The 24,894-nt window shown below is 39.7% G+C and overlaps 1 protein-coding gene across 2 annotated transcripts in view; it reads right to left on the bottom strand.

Moving 5' to 3' along the window:
* The window catches only part of PPARGC1A (PPARG coactivator 1 alpha), a 502,323-nt gene that overhangs the window by 75,537 nt on the left and 401,892 nt on the right, over positions 1 to 24,894 (bottom strand). The window contains exon 1 of one of the 2 annotated variants that reach the window (XM_084626599.1): positions 1,997 to 2,146. The exons of the other annotated variant lie outside the window; for it this stretch is intronic. Coding sequence (XP_084482725.1) covers positions 1,997 to 2,044 — 48 coding nt within the window. The 5' untranslated portion in view covers positions 2,045 to 2,146. Of the gene's footprint in view, positions 1 to 1,996; positions 2,147 to 24,894 lie in introns of those variants that run through there. 2 annotated transcript variants of the gene reach the window in all.

Genomic DNA, 24,894 nt, shown 5'->3' with positions numbered 1-24,894 from the left:
CCCAGTAAAGAATGACAGATTTGATAGAATGTGCGCCATGCAGATTCTCTCTATCAATCTTTGCAACCTGACTGTACATCACCTTCATGAAACAGTGAAACACTGGGGATTCTGATCAGCTATAGGGACGCAGGCCTTTATTAAGCAACATGCTAGCCTGTCATTACGTGCAAGAGGGTATAATGCATTTTAAATTGACAACAAACATTAACAATTCAAAATATGAAAGCTGCCTACAGTACCTGCTGCTTGTAATACTGTAGATCATAAAGGTGATCCCCAGAGCCAAAGCAGCATGCAGCCACTACTATGTCGCTATACAAAGTAAAATGAAAGAGCCAGTTGGTAAAAATCTACCAACAGCTAATCCATCCACCACACAATTAATATTAAGATCAACCCTTTTTTCCTCTGTGAAAAAAATGATTGCTATAAATGATCTATTCCATTACTAGCTTGAAATTACTGCAGGAACTCTGATGATTAAAATAAATCTCCAATATTTCCATATAAGCTGGTTCCTCAATCAAATCCTAGCAGCATTAAGAATAATACATGGATGGAAAAATGAAGCTACAGCAGCTGAGACCCACGTTATAAGCCAGACAACAACCCACAGGATACTCCAGCTACTCAGAAACAATTAGAACTTTGGAGCCAGAAAGTCATCCACTTACAGCCTTGACTTATAATAGCTACAGGACATATGAATTATCCATATCTATTCTATTTTACCAAGAAATCAAAACAAGATAAGAGCAATTACAATATGCAAACAGAAATCAGTGGATACAATGGTGTGCTGCAAATATTGAAAACACGACAAAAAGAGTTAAGAATCCGATACATGCCTTAATAGATAGGAAAAATGTAATCGTACAAACAGAGAACACCAGCACATTTTCACTTAGATGTGTATCTCTGCACCATACATGCATCTTATTTAAGAGATGTCTAAGGGGAGGATTTTAAGTACTTATTCCAAACTTGTCGTCAGAGGGTCAGTTCCTTTGAGCAGGTTTGTCTTTCGGATTCCTCTCAACTGGGTCCAAAGAAAGTTTCCTTTGCTTCACAAGTTGCCAGAACTTTCAGATAAGGCTCCATTTTGCAGAATGCAAATATGCAGAAATCCTCAAACCTCACATTATACTCCAGAGATTACCAGGGAATTGCTTGCTTTTTTCCTTTATGAACTGTAGCCAGCAGAAGCTGTGGATTTGATGTATTGCCATCTATTTTTATAGAAGCAGCAGCAGCAGCAGCAGCAGCTCACATAGTCCCGCATAAACTCTATTCTCATGGTTCATCCTGTTGTCTCTGCTGTACAGTAGGATTTAACTATTTGCTGGACTACTTGGATTAACTGAGAACCTCGTCCTATGGAACATTTTAACTGCAATACTATAATCCAGTTCAATAATCAGAAGTAAAGTAACATCTATTTCCAGTACCCTGTTTTAAAGGAATTTAAAACAATAAGGCAACAACATCATATTCATCTTTCTCAGTTTGTGTGTGTCAATTCTGCAAGTGATAAATGAGAAAAATCCTGAACAGAGCATAGCAAAACACAAAACCAAACAAAAATCAAAATATGAAACCACTGATTAATTTTAACTTTTTTTAAAAAGTCTTAATCTAATTATAAATAGACATGGCATTTTTCCAACCAGGCCACTAAATGCCACTGGAAAGACTTCAGACACTGATTCATATCACTATCTTAGAGCATAAATATTGCATATGACTGGAAAGCGAGCCAAAGGCACATGAAAATAGTTTCCAACTGCAGGAGATACTGATGACAGCAGCTAAGCTGTGATTTGCTCAAGGCATTATAAAGTAACCTTAAATTAGCAAAGTTCACATACGATTCAGACTTCTTTCCAACACATGATTTCTAGTATACTTTTATAATTATTCCATTTAAACGAATTACTTCCAGAAGGGGTTGCACACAAGACAATTCTCACTCTGTTCATAATGCAAAGCTCACCTCTATATCACTCCATACAGAGTCCTGGTTGCACATGTCCCACGCCATCCAGCTCCTGAATGACAGCAGTGTAGCTTTTAAACTGCAATCCACAGCCTCACACAGAGCACACACTCCTGCACAGGCAACTAGACCCTTACTGAGGGTGAACTGAAGGCACCTGTCTTACTACTGTTCCCAGTCACGTGACAAAGCTATTTAAAAAGTAGGCTGGGCTGTCACTCACCCAGCCTTCTGGTGCGGCTGCTGAAACTAGTGACGTCACGAGCCAGAGGCAGACCCAAGGCTTCAGTGGAGTCAGTCTTTCTAAAAACCCCACTCAGGCCCTTGAGTCTGCAGCACCACACTGGGATTAAAATCAGACTTTGATGCCACACCCCCTAACTTGTGCTGCTGCCATATAACTCAAATCCCCTACAATCTTTTTTTAATTTCTTTTTTTTTTTCCAAAACAAGCAACAGACAAAGCTGTAGTTGTTACAAAGACAACCATGAAGGAACTCTCATATGCGGTAAAGCATGTATTTTTTAAATACCTTGATTCTAAGTGGGCTACTTCGGGTTGGCTAACTAGTGCTGTTTAGTTTGGAAATGCTATTAGAGAGGTGTGTAAAAAGTTACTGCACGATTAATTTTTACTAGTCATTTTATACCTCGTGGAGTATTTTTTTTTAAATTGTGATATATTAGAAACTTCTGATCAATAACTACTGGAGCCAATTTTTTTTTTTTTACAAACAAAGACATCTACACAGACTGTATCTCACAGTGATGCTGCAAACATCAGTGCAAACACAGTCCTTTACTTATTTAGCATCTACTACAAACAAGGGGCCTGATCCTGCTCCCACTGAAATATAGATTTCTTTTTTCAGCTCTTCTCTATAATCATTTCCATTTCTCACACAGCCCTCCTGGAAAACAATGTTATTGAATACAACTGTTGTAGTCCTGTCCATAACTGCTCGGATTCCTGTCTCCATTTTCATATAAGTAGTATTTCCTCAGTGCTGCCTTAGGGTGCATTTTTGTATAAACACTGTATTCCAACCTCGCTGACCTGGGCTGTGCATTTTCTGTTTAAAAACAAGAATGCTCTCGTTGTCATGTGAAAACACGACATGCTATTAACAGAAGTGTTTCTTCTTTAAGCCTTTTACAGCTCTCTCCCTGAGACAATGGGAGCTGCTGCAGGTGCAACTGGTTTATGATGAAACTACACACTGAATACATAACAAACTGAAGGTACCAAACATAACTGCAGAACATTTCCCACAACAGAAAAAAATAAAGGTCTTGTTTAACCATCTCCACCTGCCTTTTCATTTTTAAAAAAGTTGTGTCTTTGTCTCTTTTTAATTAGCTGTATTCAAAAGCCTAGTTTGCAAAATATAAGTGCTAGATATGAGTCATGCTGTCCTGCTAGTTATAGTCACAAAACCGTAATTGGTCATTCTCCTTGCTATGAAATATTCATTTTCATTGTTAAGTTATTTGCAAACTTGATTATTCTAAATGCTAAATGAATGTAGTTATTATCAAGCTACAGAGATTTTGCTGAGAGAAAAGACAAAAAGAGGCTGCAAGAGGTTATTTTTCAGATACTAAATGCATTCCAAAAATTGTAACAAGTCACAGGAAAACATTTGGCTTATTTGACAATTTATCATTGCCAGATTTGAAAAAAAGTACAGATTTCCCTGCTTGTGTTTAAGTTGCAAATTGCATCACACTGTCATATTTTCATCAAACATGAATGACAAAAAGTGACATTGTTTCTACTTTACTTAATTAAAAAAACCCACAACAAAATACCCTATGACTACAGAAAGCCTTTTCCTACAAATGATTAAATTAACGGTATTACTTGGCTCTCACCATGAAAAAAACCTAATTTCCTTCCCAATTATATGCTGATTTAATGATAAAACTGCAGTAAATTATTAAGATCTGGGGCAAAGGTCATTACCTCTACCCTCAGAACAGTCAACTGTGAAATAATGTTGGGCACCCGACTGACTGAAGTGGAGTAGATTCTTATTAATTATTATCAGTGGATCCATGCTTGGTGGAATATTCTCCTTCAATACCTACTTATAATTGTGTTCATTGACTGTACAGAATCCATCATTTTTTTTAAGTTCCATTCACACCTTTTATAGAAATGTATTTACACTGGAACATTTGTATATTGCTGTTTTGGATATTTTGACCTGCTCGTGTTGTTTCTATTTTCTACAATTCCACCTCACTACGTTTGCTTCAAATTAGCAAGTTAACTGATAAATACAAACTGTAACCTCTGTGGTGATTTCATACTAGCTTTAGAGATGGGAGAACTTTCCCATAATGTACCAGCAACAACTAATAATAGTATAGCGCTTTACTAAAGGCCTGTCCACACACTGGCTTGACCTATTCTTGCAGCAACAATTTTCCAGAATGGATGTCAAGGAATGTTCTGACCAAACTGTACTTGAAAACCATTTTTCCAGCACGATTCTAGATCACATGGTTTAAACAAGGGTTCTCAGTCTGTTATGGAGAGGCTTACCTTTTAAAGACCTGCCTAGCTCAAATTTTACCATGAACTTGCCCATTAGATATCTTTTATCAATGTCCTTAAACATGGTTTGTAACCAACCATATATGTAATGCAAAACAAAGTTCCAATAGTATATCATGATAGAAAATAGTTTTGAAGTGATCATAAGCAATTGTGTAAACAATGGGTTTTAAATTATGGGATTAGAGTCTCCTATTGTTCATGCAGAGCAAAGAGCGCTGGCAGACCAACATCTATCAAGGAAGCAGGCAATGGCCACAAACTGCCTTCCAACAGGTGGGTAGCTTACGGAGGCGACACCAAAGTAAAAGATGGGTTCATATAATTGTGCAGTCTTTACACATGAATACGCAGCCTCTAATGGATGCTGACAGTAGAAATTAAAGCTACTCTCCCCCTGAGGAAACCTGGATTCTTACACCTCTCTGTGCTAGTTTCAGTGACTTTCACCCCTAATGCTTTGTAAATGCTAAAAGCTGAACAAATGTGTTTCCTAGGCAGTTACTGAGGACACACTCATTACAAGTAGACTTTTCAAACTAATTAGATTGCCCTACAGCATCATGTGAAACAAAAGATCTCCTCAGTCAGAGAGATCTTATGGTAAAGACTTCAGGCCTCCTTGGCACTGTTTTCGACCCCCCCCTCAGGAGGCCAGCACCCTGTTGACTGCCATTTCTCTTCCTCTGCTTCCCGAGCATGCCATCTCTGCTTCGCTGTGCTTCCAAAATTCTGCCTTTTCTTCTTCCAGGATCCTATCTCTAGTCCCGCAATCTTTTTCTGCACACATCATTCACTCAGTCTCTTTCTCCTAATACCCTTTTCTCTCACCCATACCATTTGTCCTTTTGGTCCCTTTAGCCCTCACCTCCTCTCTATGGTTCAAACTTCCCAAAGTGGCCACTGCTTTTAGTTTCCTTCATTTCTGGGTGTCCCTCTTCAAACATCGTAAGTTGTCTCCAGTTGCACATTCAAAAACTGAGGCATCCAAAATCTGAGTTGACTTTTGAGAAATTTGGCCCAACTTACTTCACCTATACCACTGATGAACAGGGAACTGTACTTACCCCCCCCACACACACACACACAAGTACTGTATGTTGCTGATATGCAACAGATTTAGCTACTTTATCAGAGGAGATGCTACAGTCTAATGATGAGCAAACCATTAGGTTTTACAAATCACAAACAACGTGTTAGATTCTCAGCAAGTTACAGTTTACAAACCAGTTTTCATGGAATTTAAACTCATTTTTGCTACCTGCCCCAGGAGTCATACAACTTTTTTTTAGGTTTCAGAGTAACAGCCGTGTTAGTCTGTATTTGCAAAAAGAAAAGGAGTACTTGTGGCACTTTAGAGACTAACCAATTTATTTGAGCATGAGCTTTCGTGAGCTACAGCTCACTTCATCGGATGCATACCGTGGAAACTGCAGAAGACATTATATACACAGAGACCATGAAACAATACCTCCTCCCACCCCGCTCTCCTGCTGGTAATAGCTTATCTAAAGTGATAATCAACTTGGGCCATTTCCAGCACAAATCCAGGTTTTCTCACACTCCGCCCCCCCCCCCCCACACACACACACACAAACTCACTTTCCTGCTGGTAATAGCCCATCCAAAGTGACCACTCTCTTTAAAATGTGTATGATAATCAAGGTGGGCCATTTCCAGCACAAATCCAGGTTTTCTCACCCCCCCACCCCCCTCCAAAAACCACACACACAAACTCACTCTCCCGCTGGTAATAGCTTATCCAAAGTGACCACTCTCCTCACAATGTGTATGAAAATCAAGGTGGGCCATTTCCAGCACAAATACAGGTTTTCTCACCCCCCTCCCCCGACGTTCTGGTTAAACTTGGATTTATGCTGGAAATGGCCCACCTTGATTATCATGCACATTGTAAGGAGAGTGGTCAGTTTGGATGAGCTATTGCCAGCAGGAGAGTGAGTTTGTGGGGGGGGGGTGAGAAAACCTGTATTTGTGCTGGAAATGGCCCACCTTGATTTTCATACACATTGTGAGGAGAGTGGTCACTTTGGATAAGCTATTACCAGCAGGAGAGTGAGTTTGTGTGTGTGGTTTTTGGAGGGGGGTGGGGGGGTGAGAAAACCTGGATTTGTGCTGGAAATGGCCCAACTTGATTATCATACACATTTTAAAGAGAGTGGTCACTTTGGATGGGCTATTACCAGCAGGAGAGTGAGTTTGGGGGGGGGGGGGCAGAGGGTGAGAAAACCTGGATTTGTGCTGGAAATGGCCCAAGTTGATTATCACGTTAGATAAGCTATTACCAGCAGGAGAGTGGGGTGGGAGGAGGTATTGTTTCATGGTCTCTGTGTATATAATGTCTTCTGCAGTTTCCACAGTATGCATCCGATGAAGTGAGCTGTAGCTCACGAAAGCTCATGCTCAAATAAATTGGTTAGTCTCTAACTTTTTTTTAATGTAAGATAAGCCTGTGCTTTGTATAAAGGACAGAAGAACACTGCTCAGAAGCTAAGTTAGCACAAATGGGTGTCCTCTATAAAGTATACATACTGTATTAATTTTTTATTAGCAATGTTCTCTCTACCCCTCTTCACTTTGCATTTGTTTACCACTCTTCCAGCCATGTGCTGCATTTTTGCCCTGTTCGATTTTTTTCTTCTCTGCTCCTTTGTCCTACCAGTCGGCTCTAAGCAGAACCAGAACCCAATAACATCTTGAACCTGTGACGTTCCAGAGAGTCAAAAATGGGTAAAAGATCTTTGTCTATCTCCAATACTGGTACAATGGCCTCAGGCCTCCACCACTGAAGATAATGGGAGTTTGATCAAGATCGGGTCTAAAAACAGATACTTTCACATACTTTGAGCCCAACTATACAGCCCTTACTCACACTGATAAATACTTACAGACATGAGTAACCCCACTGCCCTGAAGATGAACAGTTACCAGATTACGTGCTCATCAGTGGGAGTATGGGTTTCACAGTCATGGCCCTTTATGACTGAAAGTTTTGGGGAAGATTTTCAAAAGTGCCTAAATCCTACTGAAAGTTAGACTCCTCACTATCTTTGGCATTTCTGAAATCTCCCCTTAATAAACATTATGAAATTATTTATTAGTGAATATTATTAAAACAAGACAGGAGTAAGGGATTTGTCACCACCAAAAAATTGACTGTATAGAAATATGCTTGTTATAAGAGATTTTTCCCAACTTTTGGAACACATGTTTTTCCAGAACCTATATTCACTATAAACAGCAAAAAAAAACAAACAAACCCAGTTTGTCAGCCTCGTTAAAAGTAGTACGACCAATGTCTTTCATTCCAGTATCACTGTTTTAAAGAAAAACTAATCTCTAAAGAAATGTACCCATTTTCTTATATCACACCTGCGAGCTTGGAATTTTTCAGTTTGGAGAGGCTGAACCACATAAAGGAGTCAGTTTCGTATAGAAACCTTTATAAGGGGTTGAGAGCAGATTTCGGGGAGGGGGAGACCAGGAAATTCCTGCTAGTAAGGAAGACAGACCCCAGTTTCACAACTTGCTGCACATGAGCAGACTCTTATGCCTGAGCAGAGCTCCACTGTGGTCAGTGGTGCTCTATACCAGCACAGGAAACTGCCTGCATAGAGTCTGTTGCAGGACTGGGGCCACAGATCGCTGTTGATACCTCTTTGTTACAGCAATGGGATGGGAATCACTGAGTTATTTTTCTCTTTTAAAAATCCATTTTTCTTAAGTCCCTAGGAAGCACGAGAGACTGACTGTGAGTACTAGGGGCAGGTGTCTTGCAAGCTCTTCAATTGCATTCCCACTCAGTCTGGCCCCAAGTGTTCAAAAGCACCATTTCCATACAGCAGGCTGAACACTTTACTGTTATTGCACTTTTCCGTGTGTGCAATTGCTCTTTCAATACAAGAAACAGCCAGGCAACAGTTCCAGAGGTGGGATTTCCAAAAGCACCTAAGGGATAAGACTGGTGCTCCTAACTCTCGTAAGTGCTTTGGAAAATCCCATCCAGATTCTCCTGGTTACATTTATTAGCATTAGTCGTAAGTTAATTTCCCTTAAGCTCTCATAGTAACTTCTAGAAACTTCTGTTCAATGAGCAATATTTTTCTGACTTGTTCTGAGCAGGGCCTAAGTAGGATAAGCCCAGTATCTGGTATCATATGGGGCATACTAGGTACCTTGCTGTAACCCTGGGGTAATTTTTTTAGGAGCTAAGACTGTTCTAACATTCTCATCTAAAGTACTCTTAAGGTGTAGGGTGTTTTAAGAGTTAAGCTTTTTTGGCAGGGACTCTGACTCCCTCTGTATCTGTACAATGCTGGGTACACTATTGGTGCTCGGTACTGTAAATACTAACATATGACTATTAACAATATTAAATCTATGTTTAGATGGGTTGCTCTCCAAGGCAAATTAATTCTGTACATTTCTAAAGGGGAGCATAACACCATTTTCATAGATATCATCTAAAGAGCCCCATATCCACCCACTCAGACATAAAATGGGCATCATTTAAAGTTTTGCATTATTGCACATTAAAGAGTCCCTGGTGTGCTCAGGGTGCATTTGAACTAGTCTATGAGGACTTGGCTAAACCTCTCTAACAAACCATTATAGGGTTATGCATTTTCCTCTCTCCTGAGATGTCACATATTTGAACTGGACATGCTGCCATTTTCACTGATTCGACGTGACATATGTTCATATACAGCTGACATAACAGTTGAGAAATGCTGCCTTCTACAGGTAGTACTTATAGCAGAAGTGGGCAAACTTCGGCCTGCAGGACCATCCTGCCTGGCCCTTCAGCTCCCTGCCAGGGAGGTTAGCCCGCATCCCCTCCCCTGCTGTCCTCCCTCCCCCGCAGACATGCTGCCTTGAGGGCAGCGTTCTGGGCAGCAGGGCTGCGCGCTCCTACAGGGCAGTGCAGCAGCGTGTCTGGTGGCCAGACATGCTGCTCTGAGTGGCATGGTAAGGGGGCTTGGGCCTGGGTAAGGGGCAGGAGGTTCTGGGGGGGGCGGTCAGGGGACGGGGAATCAGGGGGAGTTGGATAAGCATGGTAGTCCGGGGGGGGGCCTGTCAGGGGGCGGGGGTGTGGATAGGGAGTCAGGGGAAGGGGCACGGGGGGGGGGGTTGGATAGAGTGGGAGTTCCGGAGGGCCTGTCAGGGGGCAGGGGTGTGGATAGGGGACAGGGAGTAGGGGATGGGGTCCTGGGAGGCACTTAGAGGCGGGAGTCCCGGGAGGGGGCGGTTAGGGGACAAGGAGCAGGGGGGGTTGGATGGGTCGAGGGTTCTGAGGGGGGCAGCCAGGGGGCAGGAAGTGGGAGGGGGAGGATAGGGGGCAGAGGCCAGTCTGTTTGGGGAGGCACAGCCTTCCCTACCCGGTCCTCCATATAGTTTTGCAACCCCAATGAGGCCTTCGGGCCAAAAAGTTTGCCCACCCCTGACTTATAGGGAAGGGTTATTGTATAGGAAGCATACAGTTATGTACATTTTTGTTTCTTTAAAAAAAATGTGTGTATGCAAAGGTAGTGCTTGCAAAGGATGAGTTTAAAAACCATAGAAATTGAGTGCTTGGTATATCTACAGGATGGGTGATAGCAGAGGAAGCATCCAGACCTCAACTCCGGACTGTAAAGGACAGCTCAGGCTCAGTAGCCATTCAATTCTTGACCATTCTGCTGATAGGAGTGCCAATTCGACTCAGTTTTGGAGATGATTTTGCAACGTGGTCACTTGTTCATGGGGCTGGGATCTCCAAGCACAAACCAAAATGTTGGGAAGTTCCCATTGCTACGGGCGAGCACGACACCCTTCCCTACCAGCTCCACTTCAAAGCATTACTGTATTTAATGGGGGGGGGACATCACATAGCTTTCTAACTTTGTCTGTTCTGTAAAATGGCTAGGAAAATGGTTTCACTGGAGTGTACACAGCCCAGTACTGAAAAGAACAGTAACCTTTAAATGCTCTAAAATCAAGTCTTGTTTTACACAAAACAGCTATAGTAAAGTCAACGTGAATGAAGCACCTTTGAGTGAAGGAACAGAGGGAAAGGCAGTGGACAGCTTTAGTGCCTCCTAGCAATTTTTGTTAATAAACTAGAGATGACAGACAGCCTTACCGACACATCTCTCATGTTCAAATAAAAACTTCCTCAGACAGAGCTCCGTGGAACTGAGTCAGCCTTTTTTCTTGGGCCTCGCTCTTGGCATTTTTTATATTAAAACAAAGTATAAGGTGGTAATAATTCTACATGGTAGTCATTTGACCTAATTGTTGTAATATGGGGCATAGATATGGTTTTTATGAGCACAAAGGAAAATACAATATACAAAAACAACGGGAATTAAAAATCTGATTTTGCACCATATAAAGGGCCAAGTTGTGCCTGACTTCTGAGTAAGCAAGTATGGGGAAGGAAAGAGTGTGGAAAGGGTAGAAGACATTTATCCCATTCAGCAGCTGGCACCAGCTTAGGTCATGTCTACACTACCCGCCGGATCGATCCCCGATCACTATGCTGTCGACTCCGGAACTCCACCAGGGCGAGAGGCAGAAGCGGAGTCGACGGGGGAGCGGTGGCCGTCGATCCGGCGCCGCGAGGATGCGAAGTAAGTGATTCTAAGTCGATCTAAGATACGTCAATTTCAGCTACGCTATTCTCGTAGCTGAAGTTGCGTATCTTAGATCGACTATGTCCATAATAGGTTAATGTTTGCTACTTGTTTCATAAATATGTACCAGCCCTATCCTGAAAGCTCTTCTGTATGTCTGCTCTTTCATCATTTCAATGTCAAAATCATAAGCCATAAGGGAGACCCAGTTAAAGTTCAAATCTATGTCAGGCAACAAGTAAAATGAATTTGCTGGTCTCATGTTTGTTCCTAGTGAATATCTTCCCCACTGTAAAGCTCCCAGGCAAGCTGACACAATTCAGCAATATTTGCATTCTCTGCTTAATAGAACTCCACACCTGAAACAGCAGATCTGGACTGAGATGCATGAGCAGAAACAATGCCTGCACCAAACCCTGGACATGGCTGTAGCATCAGTCTTTCACTCATATTCACAGATTTACCTTTCCTCTCCCACCAGAAAAGAACCAACCACCCAGCCAAAAATAGGAAGCTGCTTAATTTGAAGTTTATTTTAATTTATGAATTTCAAGTGGAACTTGCAAGTAAAAAAAAAGGTAAGCAAACCAAAACCAGAGAGCACTTCATCATAATATTATTACCAATTTATTAAACCAAAACTGCATACAATGGAGAAATGACTAAGAAGCATCCCCAAGGGTTTTGTGAAGGTATATCTCCAGCTGTTTCATTCTCATATGCAACCCTGTTTACAAAGAAATGGAAAAACGTTTGTGCTCCAGCTCAAGATAATGTTACATTGTTTGCAGATTTTCTTTTAAAGCTGAATGGGAGTGTACAAAACCAACCATAGACATATACTTTAGGGATAGAGTGCTGACAGTTTTAGGATAGGGTGGGGGAAACACATGGTAAAGGTTAATCCGAGCCCCGGACAGTGCTATAAATCGTAGCATAGCTGGCAATTCCTGCCCAATATACATGTTCATTTTTGACTCCCATGAAAGGGATGCAGGTACTAAATAACAACATGTTTGATTTTCATTTAGCCATTTTAATGATAGGGGATATTAACCAGTACAGATAATTTATCTTCAGATTTATTTTATACCAGAGAAAATGCCTTACCAATTTTTTTTTAAAAAGTCATTTACACAGGGGAATAAATCTTCCCAAACAATAAGTAGGAAAGTCATATTTCTTTAATTTTGCTAAAGTCTAAAAATGCTCATCTAACAGTGAAATAGACAGTAAAGGTATTTTAATCAAGGATATAAAAGGTTCTCTTCTAAATAAAAGGCACAGCTTTACTTCAAAAAATCTCATCTGATTTAGAGAGCAGTATCTTTCATACATTTTGTTCAAAATCTCTGATAAACCAGGAGAGAGAAATGTAATTTTTATATCACCCTCATTTTTAGATCAGTCCCAATGCTAAAAATAGACAGAACCTAACCTTTCAAATATCTGTACTGCTGCATACCAGAAATGTAAGCTTTCTATGCTTCTTATGGCTTTCAGTGCCTTGTGATGTGCTTGTCTTCTCTATTACATTATCCCAAGTTGCATATTGCGCCAAAGCACGACAGGAGTTGCTAGCTGCGATGTGCAGTGCATTGCAATATGTGGACTAAGGACGAGCAGCAAGATCATTTAAAGCAGTATTTCCTCTTTGTTGTGCTGTTTGAGTTCACAGCATAAAGGACACTGTGGCAAAACTGAACATGAGAACTTAAGATACGAAAATGAAGCTGTGCTGGCTGATCCCAGAGTTCTGCTTAGGAAAGCCCTGCTCTGTGTTTTGCAAGACACCAACTTTTTTAAAGTATAAAAAGGAGAGAGGAAAGAAGAAAGGATGTATTCAAATCATTACTGTTTTATTGTTTACTTTGCTTCAGATCCATTTCTAAATATTTAATAATGGGACTTCTCGAACAGCACATTCAACATTGATTTACTATTTGGTGAGGAATTATTACATGGCAGAGCACACGACTATTTCCTGACATTTTGTTTTGTGTATAATAACTGTGCTTGGCTTTAGCAAAAAGGATCAAATTTATCCCTGGTGTAATTCCAATGACTGGAGTGCTAATGGAATTGAGAAGTCAATGGAATTTAAGGTGATGGAGTTACACTAGGGATAAATCTGGCCCAGTTTTTGTAGACTCTTACTTCCATTTTACATTCTTCACTGTCTCATACACTACAAGAAGTATAGTTTCATCTTCATTACTGCTCTCTGTTTATCAGGTTTTCATGCCAGACCATTACTTATTATGGGGTAAGTCAGTGAAGTAATATTTCAGGTTGTACCTGGTGCCTTTTAGTTTTTCTGTGAATTTTGCTTACAGGAAATCAAAATAAACTTTGTGCTGGTAGTTACCTGCATATTCCTTTGGAGGAACTAGCAAAAACAAGATCTGAAGGCCTTGTTTTTCTTTGTTTACTGTCATACTCTTCTGCACTGATTCTCTGAGTCAAAAGTTTATCAAGCTTTTTAACAGATCAAAAATGAACAAAATAACTTAAATGGGTCATAAATATGCAAACAAAGAAGCAATGGACTCCAATTAGCTTTCAAAGAGTTTGGGTGGAGAATGTCTTAACTGTTGACAAAGAGGCAAGAACAGAAAACAAAGCCATAGAAATAAAAACTATTCAATAAAAAATCGATTTCATTATCACCACCTATACAACTTAATTTTCTTGGCATCCATATCCCTAATGCAGGTTTGTGATAGATTGTACAATCTCTTTTTAATTAAGCCCTACTGCGCTTTGTATTAAGAACAACGCAGTAGACATTATGGCATAATATATCTACCAAAATATTTAGTGCTTACCCTTTGCATTTGGGAATTTAAAAGTTGTTCTCTTAGGAGGTGGTATCAGTATTTAACAACATATTTGACAGCAAGTGTATGAAACAAAAGCTTCATGCTTAATCTAAGCATGTCAAAACTGAAACCCTTTAAAATAATTGCTTTCTGAATATATGGTACTTTCATTGCATTATTTTATTATTACCCAGCTTTCAACATCTTAAGATGCAAAACTTGTTCCATCTCTTACATACTGATGAGATACGAAGAAACATGATGTTAGAAAGTGACATTTGACCAATACACTTGAATGGCATATAAAAATGGAGGTCATCATGTTACAAAAGAGACTTAACAAGAAGCTGTAGAAGACTGGAAACTTCCTGGGATGATGATTTTTTTTTCTCAGTTCTCATTTGGTATATCATACTCTGCTACATGTGATGGGGCAGATCCTGAAGGAGAATAACAGCTTTTCTTCCAGTAGAGCATTCGCACTTTTCAGAGGGCAACATTCACTTTAATTACTAAAATGTACCCGCCTTCTTCTTCCAAGGAAGAAAAGACTGTTGTTGCATATATAATGTGGCTTTAGTTTTTAATGCCAGAAATGAATCAGTAAACATAGTTACATTATGGTATACTATTTCTTATGCTGTACCCATAGTAACCAAATTAATCTCAAGGCACTGCTGGCATTAATTCAATCTGAAGCTTGTACTGTGGGTTTCACATAGGTGCCTTCATCCTATTCTTCTTCTCAACGAATAAAATGTTAATATATAGCAATATATTTATTTCTGGTTCAGTTCAAGTTGAGGAGTGCAGTACTTTGCACAAACCTAATTAATATCAATCATATATTACAGCACTGAGGGGTTTAGTATACAAGAGAATTCTGCGATAACATATGGGAATGGAATAGATGATCCAGGAGCTCCTTTCCAGCCCTAACTTCTGTGCTCTAGGAGATGACAAAGAGAACCACAGGCTAGTCATCCTTCTATCAGGGCTGAATTAGGGCAATTTGGGGCTATAAATTCATATTTTCAAGCATTTCTTGATAGCCATGATGACTAGATACATACTTCTAAAAATGAAAGAGGAGATTTTTGTCTCATCATGTGATCCCAAGAGCCCATCCCTAGGCATTGGCCCATAGCAAGGGATTTTCAAAAGTGCTTAAGTCACTTAGGATAATAAGTCCCATTGATTTTAAAGAGCATTTTTGCTTCTTAGTGATTTGGGTGTTTTTGAAATTTCCACCTATAGGCATCATTCCAGTCCTTCCTTCTACTAATGCACATGACCCTTCTGCCAAAGCAATAGGACCAGATTGTGTCACATTTACTCACATTGAGTAGTATCCGATGCAGCAAGCAGTCCCAACAAAATCACTGAGGCAACCCCATCATAAGTAGGGTAGGAGAATGTAGTCCATAAGGATGAAATTGCTGACTTCTATAAAAATTCTGACAATTAGACCATATGTAGCTGTTCAGAGTGAAAAGAAGGTCACTCCCCAATTGTGGGATGGGCCACTTGGCTGCAATAGATTACAGCTGAATATTGTCTGGAGTTCTTCTGTGTTCGCTGTGTGAGGGTTCATGTATCCACAGGTCCACTGGCCTTTCACCCAGCCCACCTCAAGTTTGCCCTGAGTCAGCACAGGGTCCACTTCTCTAGTGCACAATAGGTTCAAAAGTTCTCCACGTAAAACTGCTTCATGCAACTTGTTGTTTAGAGGTGCACCAGTGATTCTCTGGCACAGAGAGCCTTGGATGACCCTCTGCCAGTGTCTCCCCAAGGGCCAGATTTTGCAGTCACTGTGCATACAAAACTCCCATTGATTACAGGTTATGTCTTTATAAGAAAACATTACAACTCTTAGGGCCAAATTTTGCAGTCACATGTTCCCATTTGACTCCCACTGCCTTGAGTGAGAGCCGAACGGTGAATCCAAGGGCATAATATAGTCCTTCATTTTCACCAATTGCTACTGAATAAGAATTCCCAGAACTGCTCAAAAACTTGCTAGTTCAAGCTTGAGTCCCTGTTACTATTTCAGACTCTTCTCTTCTTCCACAAATTAGATACTTTGCTGGCTTCAAAAAGCGAGACGGAAAATACATCCCCAAATATGCACACTTCTGATCATTCCAAAGGGGAAACAACACCAAGTAGCTTAAAATGCTTGTTAGTGAAAGTCTTTTCCATATCATGCAATAGCAGACAAAAATATCTTCTAGGCAATTGATATACATACAAATATTGGTTATTTTAAACAGTAATTTCTTATTGAGGACATTTCACTGCATAAGATAATATTCAAATTCCTCAAGATTTGCATGAAAAAGGAGTTGGAGAGCACATGATCAGTCATTTAACTATTACGTAAATGAATCTATCATAAGATCACACGGCTTTTAACTGAGTTCAAACACATATTTAATGCATAATGGTATGATGAAGAAACTAGTCAACTCACAGGTCTCAAAGCCCAATCTCAATCAGATACGGGCTTGGTGTAAATATGTATAGTATCATGTGCTTTCCAACAGCCTTATGTCTCCACGGAGCAGTCTGACATAAGCAACAGAGACAGGTGGTTCCCTTTCCAATTGACGGGAGAAAAAGGAGTTAAAGGCACTGTATAAATATAGAAGTAATTTTCCTTCACATTCTGCCTATGGTTTTTGTCCTTTAATGACACTTTATTGCATGACCAATTCTCATAACATCCTTGCTACAAATCACTGAGTGTATGTAAACTGGCTTCATGTCCCCAGATATTTATAACCGTAATGTAGTGGAAATTGATAGTGTTTGGCAGCATTGGTTTTGGAGTGCTGACAATTTTTCCCTTTTGGTTTGCTAAGAAAGGATTCCCAAGTAGCCATGAAACCCCAGTTTCCTTGCCTGAAATATATCCCTTTTATATGGTAGCTCGCTGTTACTAATAACTCCCAAAGGAATGACAAACAACAATCAAGTCATGGTGTGATCACATGCATAGAGCAGGTCACAACTGATTTTATCCAGTTTGACTTTGAAAGCTATAATGGTATGAGATGTGCTAAACCCCACACACTTACAGTTGTTTGCTTTTGAACTTTGCATTATCGGAATAAGAGCATACTGCAACCTGTGTATAAAATTACCTATTTCAACTTTTTTTTTCCCTATCTGAACATAGATACTTTTACACTGTGACAGCTACTGGCTCTTAAACCATTTTCTTTTGTTGCATTTCCTTAGAAACACAAATCTTTTTCCTTGGCAGCAGTTGCTGTAAGTTCTGTACCACATGCCCAAACTAGTTCTCACTCACAGCTTTAATTCACAGTAAGTGGCACGAAAGGAGGTCAACACTTCTCAAAAACCACTTTCAGTTCTTTGCTGCTTCAGTATCTATTCAAGAAAGCCTTCCTCCCTAACAGAAAGTTGTTTCTCATATTGAGACCCTTGCTTTCATTACTGGCATATTTATGAAAGGACTGCAGAATATACAACGCAGTAACTGGTGATTATGCATGAAATCACATGCATCGCCTTCTCTTTCGCAGAATCCTGAAAATATTAACGAGACAATACGCTTCCCCAATAAAAAACAAAATGTTCTTAAGATGCCGTTCTTCTTTGAAAAGTGACTATGTGCAGATGGCATCTTGGGGTTCCATGTTTATTGTTATGTCTCACTCCCAATCCAATTTTCTCACTTAATAAAATGATTATTTTCAAACTGTCAACCTGTGAACACATCCTGAGATATGAATATCAATCAGAATTCTTTCTGGCTCATGCAGCATCAGGAAACAGAAAGGTCCTGCGGATCATATTCTGCTCTCATTTACTTCTATGCAACTCTGCTGCCTTCAGTGAGGGCAGATTTTGGTCCTGCAAATTCAGCCTTGAGATACACAGGTTCAACATTAATTGGTTTTAGTGGAAGTTCTGTTCATACATCACAGAGCAGACTTTGGCTCTTAACTAACAATTTGATAGATGATGCATGAGCCAGAATTGAATCTAGCTCTTTTTCCTTTAACTTCATTGGCTCTGCAATACTACCACAAGTAAAAAAGTAGTAAAAGTATATTTATATCCCTAATATCAGCAGAGCTAATGAAATAGACAGGGAGCAGATCTGCTGAGTAAGACGTTGCCATTTTTAGTTACTTTTCAGAGCAGACTGATAGTTATTGTATGTTATTTAGACAGCTTCTACTTAGTCTGTTTTCTTTCTTCACTTATAACCTCTTTTGTTTAACTAATGGGATCATAATACCGGAAAAGTACTTCCTAGTCTTGAATATTTTTAATTGGATTAATAAAGTAAACAGAGAAAAGATAATCCTCTCCACAACCATTACCTTTAAAAACACAAACACATAACATTGTATGCAGGGGCATTCGCAGGGCGTATGGTTTCAGACAATAACTGGATGATCAAGTTCTCCATTAATCCTGAAGACATTTTGAAAACACTGTCTCCACTTGTGTGTGTACAACTCTCCATGGGCACACACAATTTTTAACACAGTAACCTGCAGAGATGATAAAATATACATATGCAAAACCCATTTAGACAATAGGGAATTGTGCATGTGTAATCTACTATTTAGTGTGTTACAGGTCCCCATCTGTGCTCATTTTACAGAGGTCTGTTATATGGGTCAGTGTCAACCCCAACTAGAGAGGCTTGGCTCATGCTTTTTAACTTTGGAAGTCTTTGGTTCAATCCCCAGTATGTCAGCCAAGATGGTGGCCATCTCATGTGTAAATCCTCTCACCCATGTGTGCAAGTCTACTCAAGAAACACACACAAGCAGAGATGCCTAAGTCGAGGTTAGGTTGAGGCCCCTTTGAAAATCTTGCCCCGTACATCTAATAAACTGCATACAAGTAGACTAATCTGCAAGAGATCTGGCCTATAGTAAAATAAACACCTTCTTAATATAACAAAAACACTAATCAACATGTTACATATTAGACATACAAAGCACAAATTATCTGGTAAAGATAGCAAAACTCATATTGATTCTCAACTGTTGAGAACAGGCCACTTCCACCTTAATTGAATTGGCCTCGTTAGCACTGACCCCCCACTTGGTAAGGCAACTCCCATCTTTTCATGTACTGTAATATTAATACTCATATAGTTCAGGTTACTATAGATATTTAACTATTTAAGTCATTTGAAGTTAAAGGAATTAACAGAATCAGGCCCTACAGAGCTCATTTTTTGTTCATCATAATAGATTATATGTATACATAAAATTACAAACACAAAGCTCTGGATACAAGGAAAAAACACTCAGCAACACAAAAACAAATAAGGACCTGAGGATCCAGCCCTGGTCATTTCGAAATTCCACTCATATAGATGAACATGATGGGGAGAGTGAGGAAGGTGATTATTCTTTCAGAGGATTTCATCGTATTGTATGGAGAATGTAGGTACAAGGAGAACTAGAATATATACACACATAGGATCTGATCCTACCCTTTTCCAGCTGAAGTCAATGGGAGTCTCACTGATGCCAGTGGGAGCAGGTGTCACCCCTTACTGTGGGCCAAACTCTGAGACTGCCTCACACTGAATAGTACTTTATTCCACAAATAGCCCACGGACTTCAATAGGACTTGTGTCTGAAGATGCTATTCATTGTGAGTAAAGGACTCGGCATCTTGTCCGTATAGCTACACTTGAAGACAAAATGCATAAGTAGGAGGAGATTTTCAAAGGCTTGAAGGGGAGTTAGGCACGAAACTTTTCAATTGATTTTTAACTTCAAAAAGTTTCCCATACATCTGTGGTTTTCTCAAAATCTTTAATGACCCTGTGAATCTACTAAGGTCCATCAATCCTGACCATGACCTACCTGAGTCTAACTTCTTTTTTTTATTTATTAATGGAGATAATGCACCTAGTAATTAATGGAGATAATGCACCTAGTACAAAATATCTGGGTGCCAGACAGGCAGATAGCCAGTTGATCAATTTCAACAAAAAACCTCCTGTATAAAATGAACTAAAAGTGAGCCCTATTTCTAGAGACACCACTTCTTATTCTAAAACTGTCCAAAAACACAGTTTAAGGGCTGAGTCCTGCTCATGCTGAAATCAATGGGAGGCCCTCTCCGGTGCTCCAGCATCATTTATGGAAGCATAACATACCAGGGTATGATCATTCAAGAAGTGTTGATTCAGTATAGAGTGAAAAAAGGTTGCTTGGTACATAAGGGAGGAGGCAAGTACAGTAGATTCAGTGGGTGCACTGAGAGGTGTATATTATAAATCTAAATAAATAAATATGACAATATGACAGAATCTTTACAAGTGTTTAATTCTTTATATCACTGTTTAAAACATGTACATCGGTTCATCTATTGAAACAAAACCTGTTAATATATCTCTAGCCATAGGGGGAAAAATATTTGCAAATGCACAGAAGACTAGTAAATCAGAACTGCTGCTCTATTTTACAATACATTTTTTTCAATTAATTAATTTCATGACTCAGAGCAAATGTGCATGGTTGGAAACAGAGGACCCTGCTGATACCAATCTTACAGAATAGAATAGTTTGTTCATTGAGATATATAGCAGATGTACTCTTTGGCGCAGTTCCAGGTGTGGACTAGGTGGTTTAGTGGATAAAACACAGGCCTATAACCTCTTTAAGTCTGCTATTAACTCCTCAGTGAAAATTTTTGGGAGTCTCAATATATGGTATAATGAAAAAGCAGTTTAAAATCCAAATTCATAGAACTGGCGTGTTTATAATTAGAACAATTCGGTATGACTGGTATTAGCATGAGGTAGGAAGATATCATGTAGGGCCAAGCAGACACAGTGAAATATTTCTCACCCTTAAAAAGGGGAATTTTCCAAGTATGAGCTGAATTTGTGAAAGAGGCAGATTATACTGCAGTTACCTATAGCACACAAATCCTATAAATAAATGGAGCATCTCTGTTTTTACTACATTTAGTAATAAAAACAGATATTCTCGCATATAAAAAATGAGGTTTGACTGATACACTACTAATCTGTCAGGACCCTCTTGATTAAGAGCCGCTATTGACAACAAGTTCTACCATTTCATATGCTGATAAAGCTGTTTTTCAGACTGTTTGCACCCTAAGAAAGAAAAAAGGATATGTTGTAGCTACTGACTCAGCACAGTAAAAACAGCAGCAGACAAAATGAGAGACCCTGCTATAGCGAAACTAGCAGTAGCCTACATGTTAAGTTAAACAATGGAGTAAAGTATGGAAGACAACAGAAACCCATAATTATTTTTGAATCCTGACTTACCATGCTAGATATTGTTTGACTGTCAGTGCCCACCCCTGACTAAATACAAATGAAATTAATTTTACAGCTGCAATCGTTACACGTTTTAAACATGATTTGCTTAAAGAAATCCCATCACAATTTGTCAAAAATAAGCATAAAAATGCCTACAATTTTCAAAGAAATATCATAAATATAATAATACAAAACTAAAAACATTACAAAGAAAGAAGGACTGGATGGCAAAACAGAGAAAGCAAAATTAGTATGCACAAGTCTAAATTGCATGCCCTTGAAAGCAGCACTGGTTTGTCCCTACATATGTACAGAACCTTACACAGTGTTGAGAGGAAGGCAGGTCACTTTTGACAAATAATAATAGTAATACACAATTTGCTCTGTTATCCAGCTATTGAAATCAGTGTGCAAACTGGGTGTGGATAGGAACGCAGTGTTCATGGGTTAAACTGGTGCCTTTCAACACTAAATAGTTTGGAACTACAAACCTTCCCCCCTTCCATCCCATTCCCACTACGTTTTCCCCCAAACCCAGATCAATAATTTTTTAAAATTTTCATTGGGTGTCCTCCATCCAATCCTGATCCTAAATTATTTATTTTACATCCCTTAAAGTCACTCTGAGAACCTGGAGAGGGAGAGAGATCCTGCTCCAATATAATGGGAATTTCTTTGTGAAATCATTTCTGTTAAGACCAGACTTCTGTTTGTTGAACAGACACAAGAATGGATTTAACTAGTTATAAAAGTTCCTCACCCCGTGGCTGGACATGTACCGAGTTTCATTATTGTGGTGTACATAGTTATGTGACTGAAAGATACTGCTATTCTCCATTCTGTGTACTACACCTTTAAATGTAGAGGACTCCTTCTACTTGCTGCAGGAGGAACTGGGTCAGAGGACTATCATTTTCAGCTCACCTGACTGGAGCTGGTGATGTAGAGGAGAGCTCCCCTTCAGACCAGTTGGAGCGGTGCTAAACTAGACTCAGTCAAAGGTCAGTTTTTTGCATAGCACACTTACTGAATCCACATTGGGGGCATTTCATAAAACACGCCAGTGAAGACTAAATGTGGATAGAGGAAAATCACTCACTTTCCTCAGAGCTAGTCACTAAAACTGCATATTGCTTTGTGATGTTTCCCATCTCCCCAAATTACCACAATTACAGCAGCATTGACAGCATTGGTGTAACTTCACAGCTCTTCTCCCAGAGTTTGCCCCATCTGCGTGAATGAGGATCCTACTTTTGATCCTTTGGTCTATACATTAACAATTAAACTTTGAAAGACTTTGACCCTTTGAAAAACTGTAAACAGCAGACCTGTTGTCTGTAGATAACCATGTGGTACAGTGTATGGGGTTGGGAAAAAAGAGACCAAAATCATTCAGCATGACAAGCTGTATTTATATACAAGTTGGGGGTGGAGCGGGAGGGGAAGCTTTTTTGTTTTGGTCTTCAGTATTAAAGTTTGGGGTTAGTACAGAATATTAATCCCTTCCCAAATGCTGTATAAAACACAGCATAGTCCTGCTTCCGGGGCATTTCTAAAGCCTTAATTACACATTGTACACTGTATTGTTTGACATTTGACTGACAACAATGGCCCTTGGCATGGGAGTGTGGGAAGAGAGGGGTTAACAAGATAAACTCCATTTGTGTGGGTTTTTCATGGAATTTACTTGTAAATAACAGTGCAGAATGCACAGGATTTTCTGTTTCTTGAAGCCTACTTGTCTGGGGCATAAATGGTTATGCTGGTGCTGGGCTATGAGGAATGCTCAATCCTAAAAGGAGAAAAGGATTCTCTAAAAGAAGGAACATGTCCCTACTTTGACAGGCAGTATAACCATTGAGAATTAGAAATAAAAGGTATTAACACTATTACAGTGCAAGGCCTGCCACCATATACACTTGCCACTGGTGTGGAATTCGAGCTAACGCTTTGCATGAACAAAAAGATTACTTCCCATCTTATCACACAGCTAAAATAATAGCACTAAGAAGACAACACACTTCCTTACAGAAACAGACACCTCTTCACATACACCAACTAAGTGATGCTCAGCAGTTTCAGTTCAAACAACACAAAACAAAAACCACCAAGTTTTGCCTGATTTGCGCCCCCTCCTCCACCCAACCGAATGAAGCCACCAAATTTCACACCGTTTCCAGCCCGAACGGTCAAACCATAAACTAGACGACTACACTCAATGCGGTTTTGTTAGAAACTCAGCCTAGATTTGCAAAAGGATTCTGAATACAGGAAGATGAATAGCGCAGCAAGCAGGAATGAGCCATGTTTAACATAGCTGCTCATTTGCAATGATTTTCCTCCCTCAGATATGCAAGAAAATGCTTTAATGAAAAGAGTGCTCAAGACAGTTTCCATCTATGACTGAGAATGGTACCAAAACAGTTAGGCTGGACTGAACAGCCAAGTCCCTAACACACACAGGACCTGCTTATTTAAGTTAACTCTATCTACATACTAATAATGGCCACTTGTAATTGACCAGATACAAATGCATTTATTCCCTAGAGCTGGGTTATTTGCTGCCACCTTAGCTGACCTCTGCAACAATAGGGCAAGATCCAAAGAAGCTGCTAAAAACTGAAGTAGAAGTTTGCAAATTAACGTGCATGTTTTACAGTTCTCAGCTTTGCCTGAGGGCTTTTGCTTCCATGTTATCTGGTTTCCTTTGGCCTGTCCCCTATTCTGAAGTACTACATATTAGCGCCCTTTAATACAGCCTTTTAAAATCACATGACAATTTACCAGCCCGTGTGCAAAAAACAAACCAACCAACAACAGAATGTCTACTCAGCTTCACCAGGATGATGATAAAAATTAATGATCATGTACTTGTCCATCGAACAATTACTCAACCCCAACAAATGAATTTTCTAAGGGGTGCCTTACTGTCACTTTAAAGAAGAAACAATCGAAATTGGCAAACTTTAGTGGCCACCCAGCCCTAGTTGGCAACTGAACTGTTGGCAATAAACAGACATGTTCTATCCCTAGCCACTTAGTAACAGAGGTCTGAATCTGTAATGTGCTGAGCACTTCCTATATTGTGTTGAGTGTCCTTAATAACTATTGAAGGTGAGGGTTGCACCTTGCTGGAAGTCTTCGGTACCTTGCAGAGTCAGGTCCCAATTTTGCAAGAAAACACAAAACACTTTTAGAACTGAAATACCAATATGTTTATAACCCTGTTCAAACGCTTCCTCTATGAAGGCAAGTGCTCTACACAGCAAAAGAAGGCTGTGGTTACTTTCTTACAATGGTTGTCTGCGACCTCAACCCTTAGTTATGTAAGAGTAGGAAGCATGATTCATTCTTAATGCTAGCTCAGTCCTGGCCTCTCCTGGGCACTAACTGAAAATAATACTAAATCATGCTGAATCATTTACTGCAGTTTCATAATCTGGATTATCATTCACAGGGGATTGACTTGACACCATCAAACTAATTTCATGCAGTAACACAGATTGGACTCCAACCAGATTCTAAAGAAGGCCACCCATATTGGCAACAGTATGTGGATCTCACATTCATGATGA

Source organism: Lepidochelys olivacea, assembly GCF_965140295.1.
Source record: "Lepidochelys olivacea isolate rLepOli2 genome assembly, chromosome: 4".
Classification (NCBI taxonomy): domain Eukaryota; kingdom Metazoa; phylum Chordata; order Testudines; family Cheloniidae; genus Lepidochelys; species Lepidochelys olivacea.
This window is presented reverse-complemented; position numbering and strand designations above follow the sequence as displayed.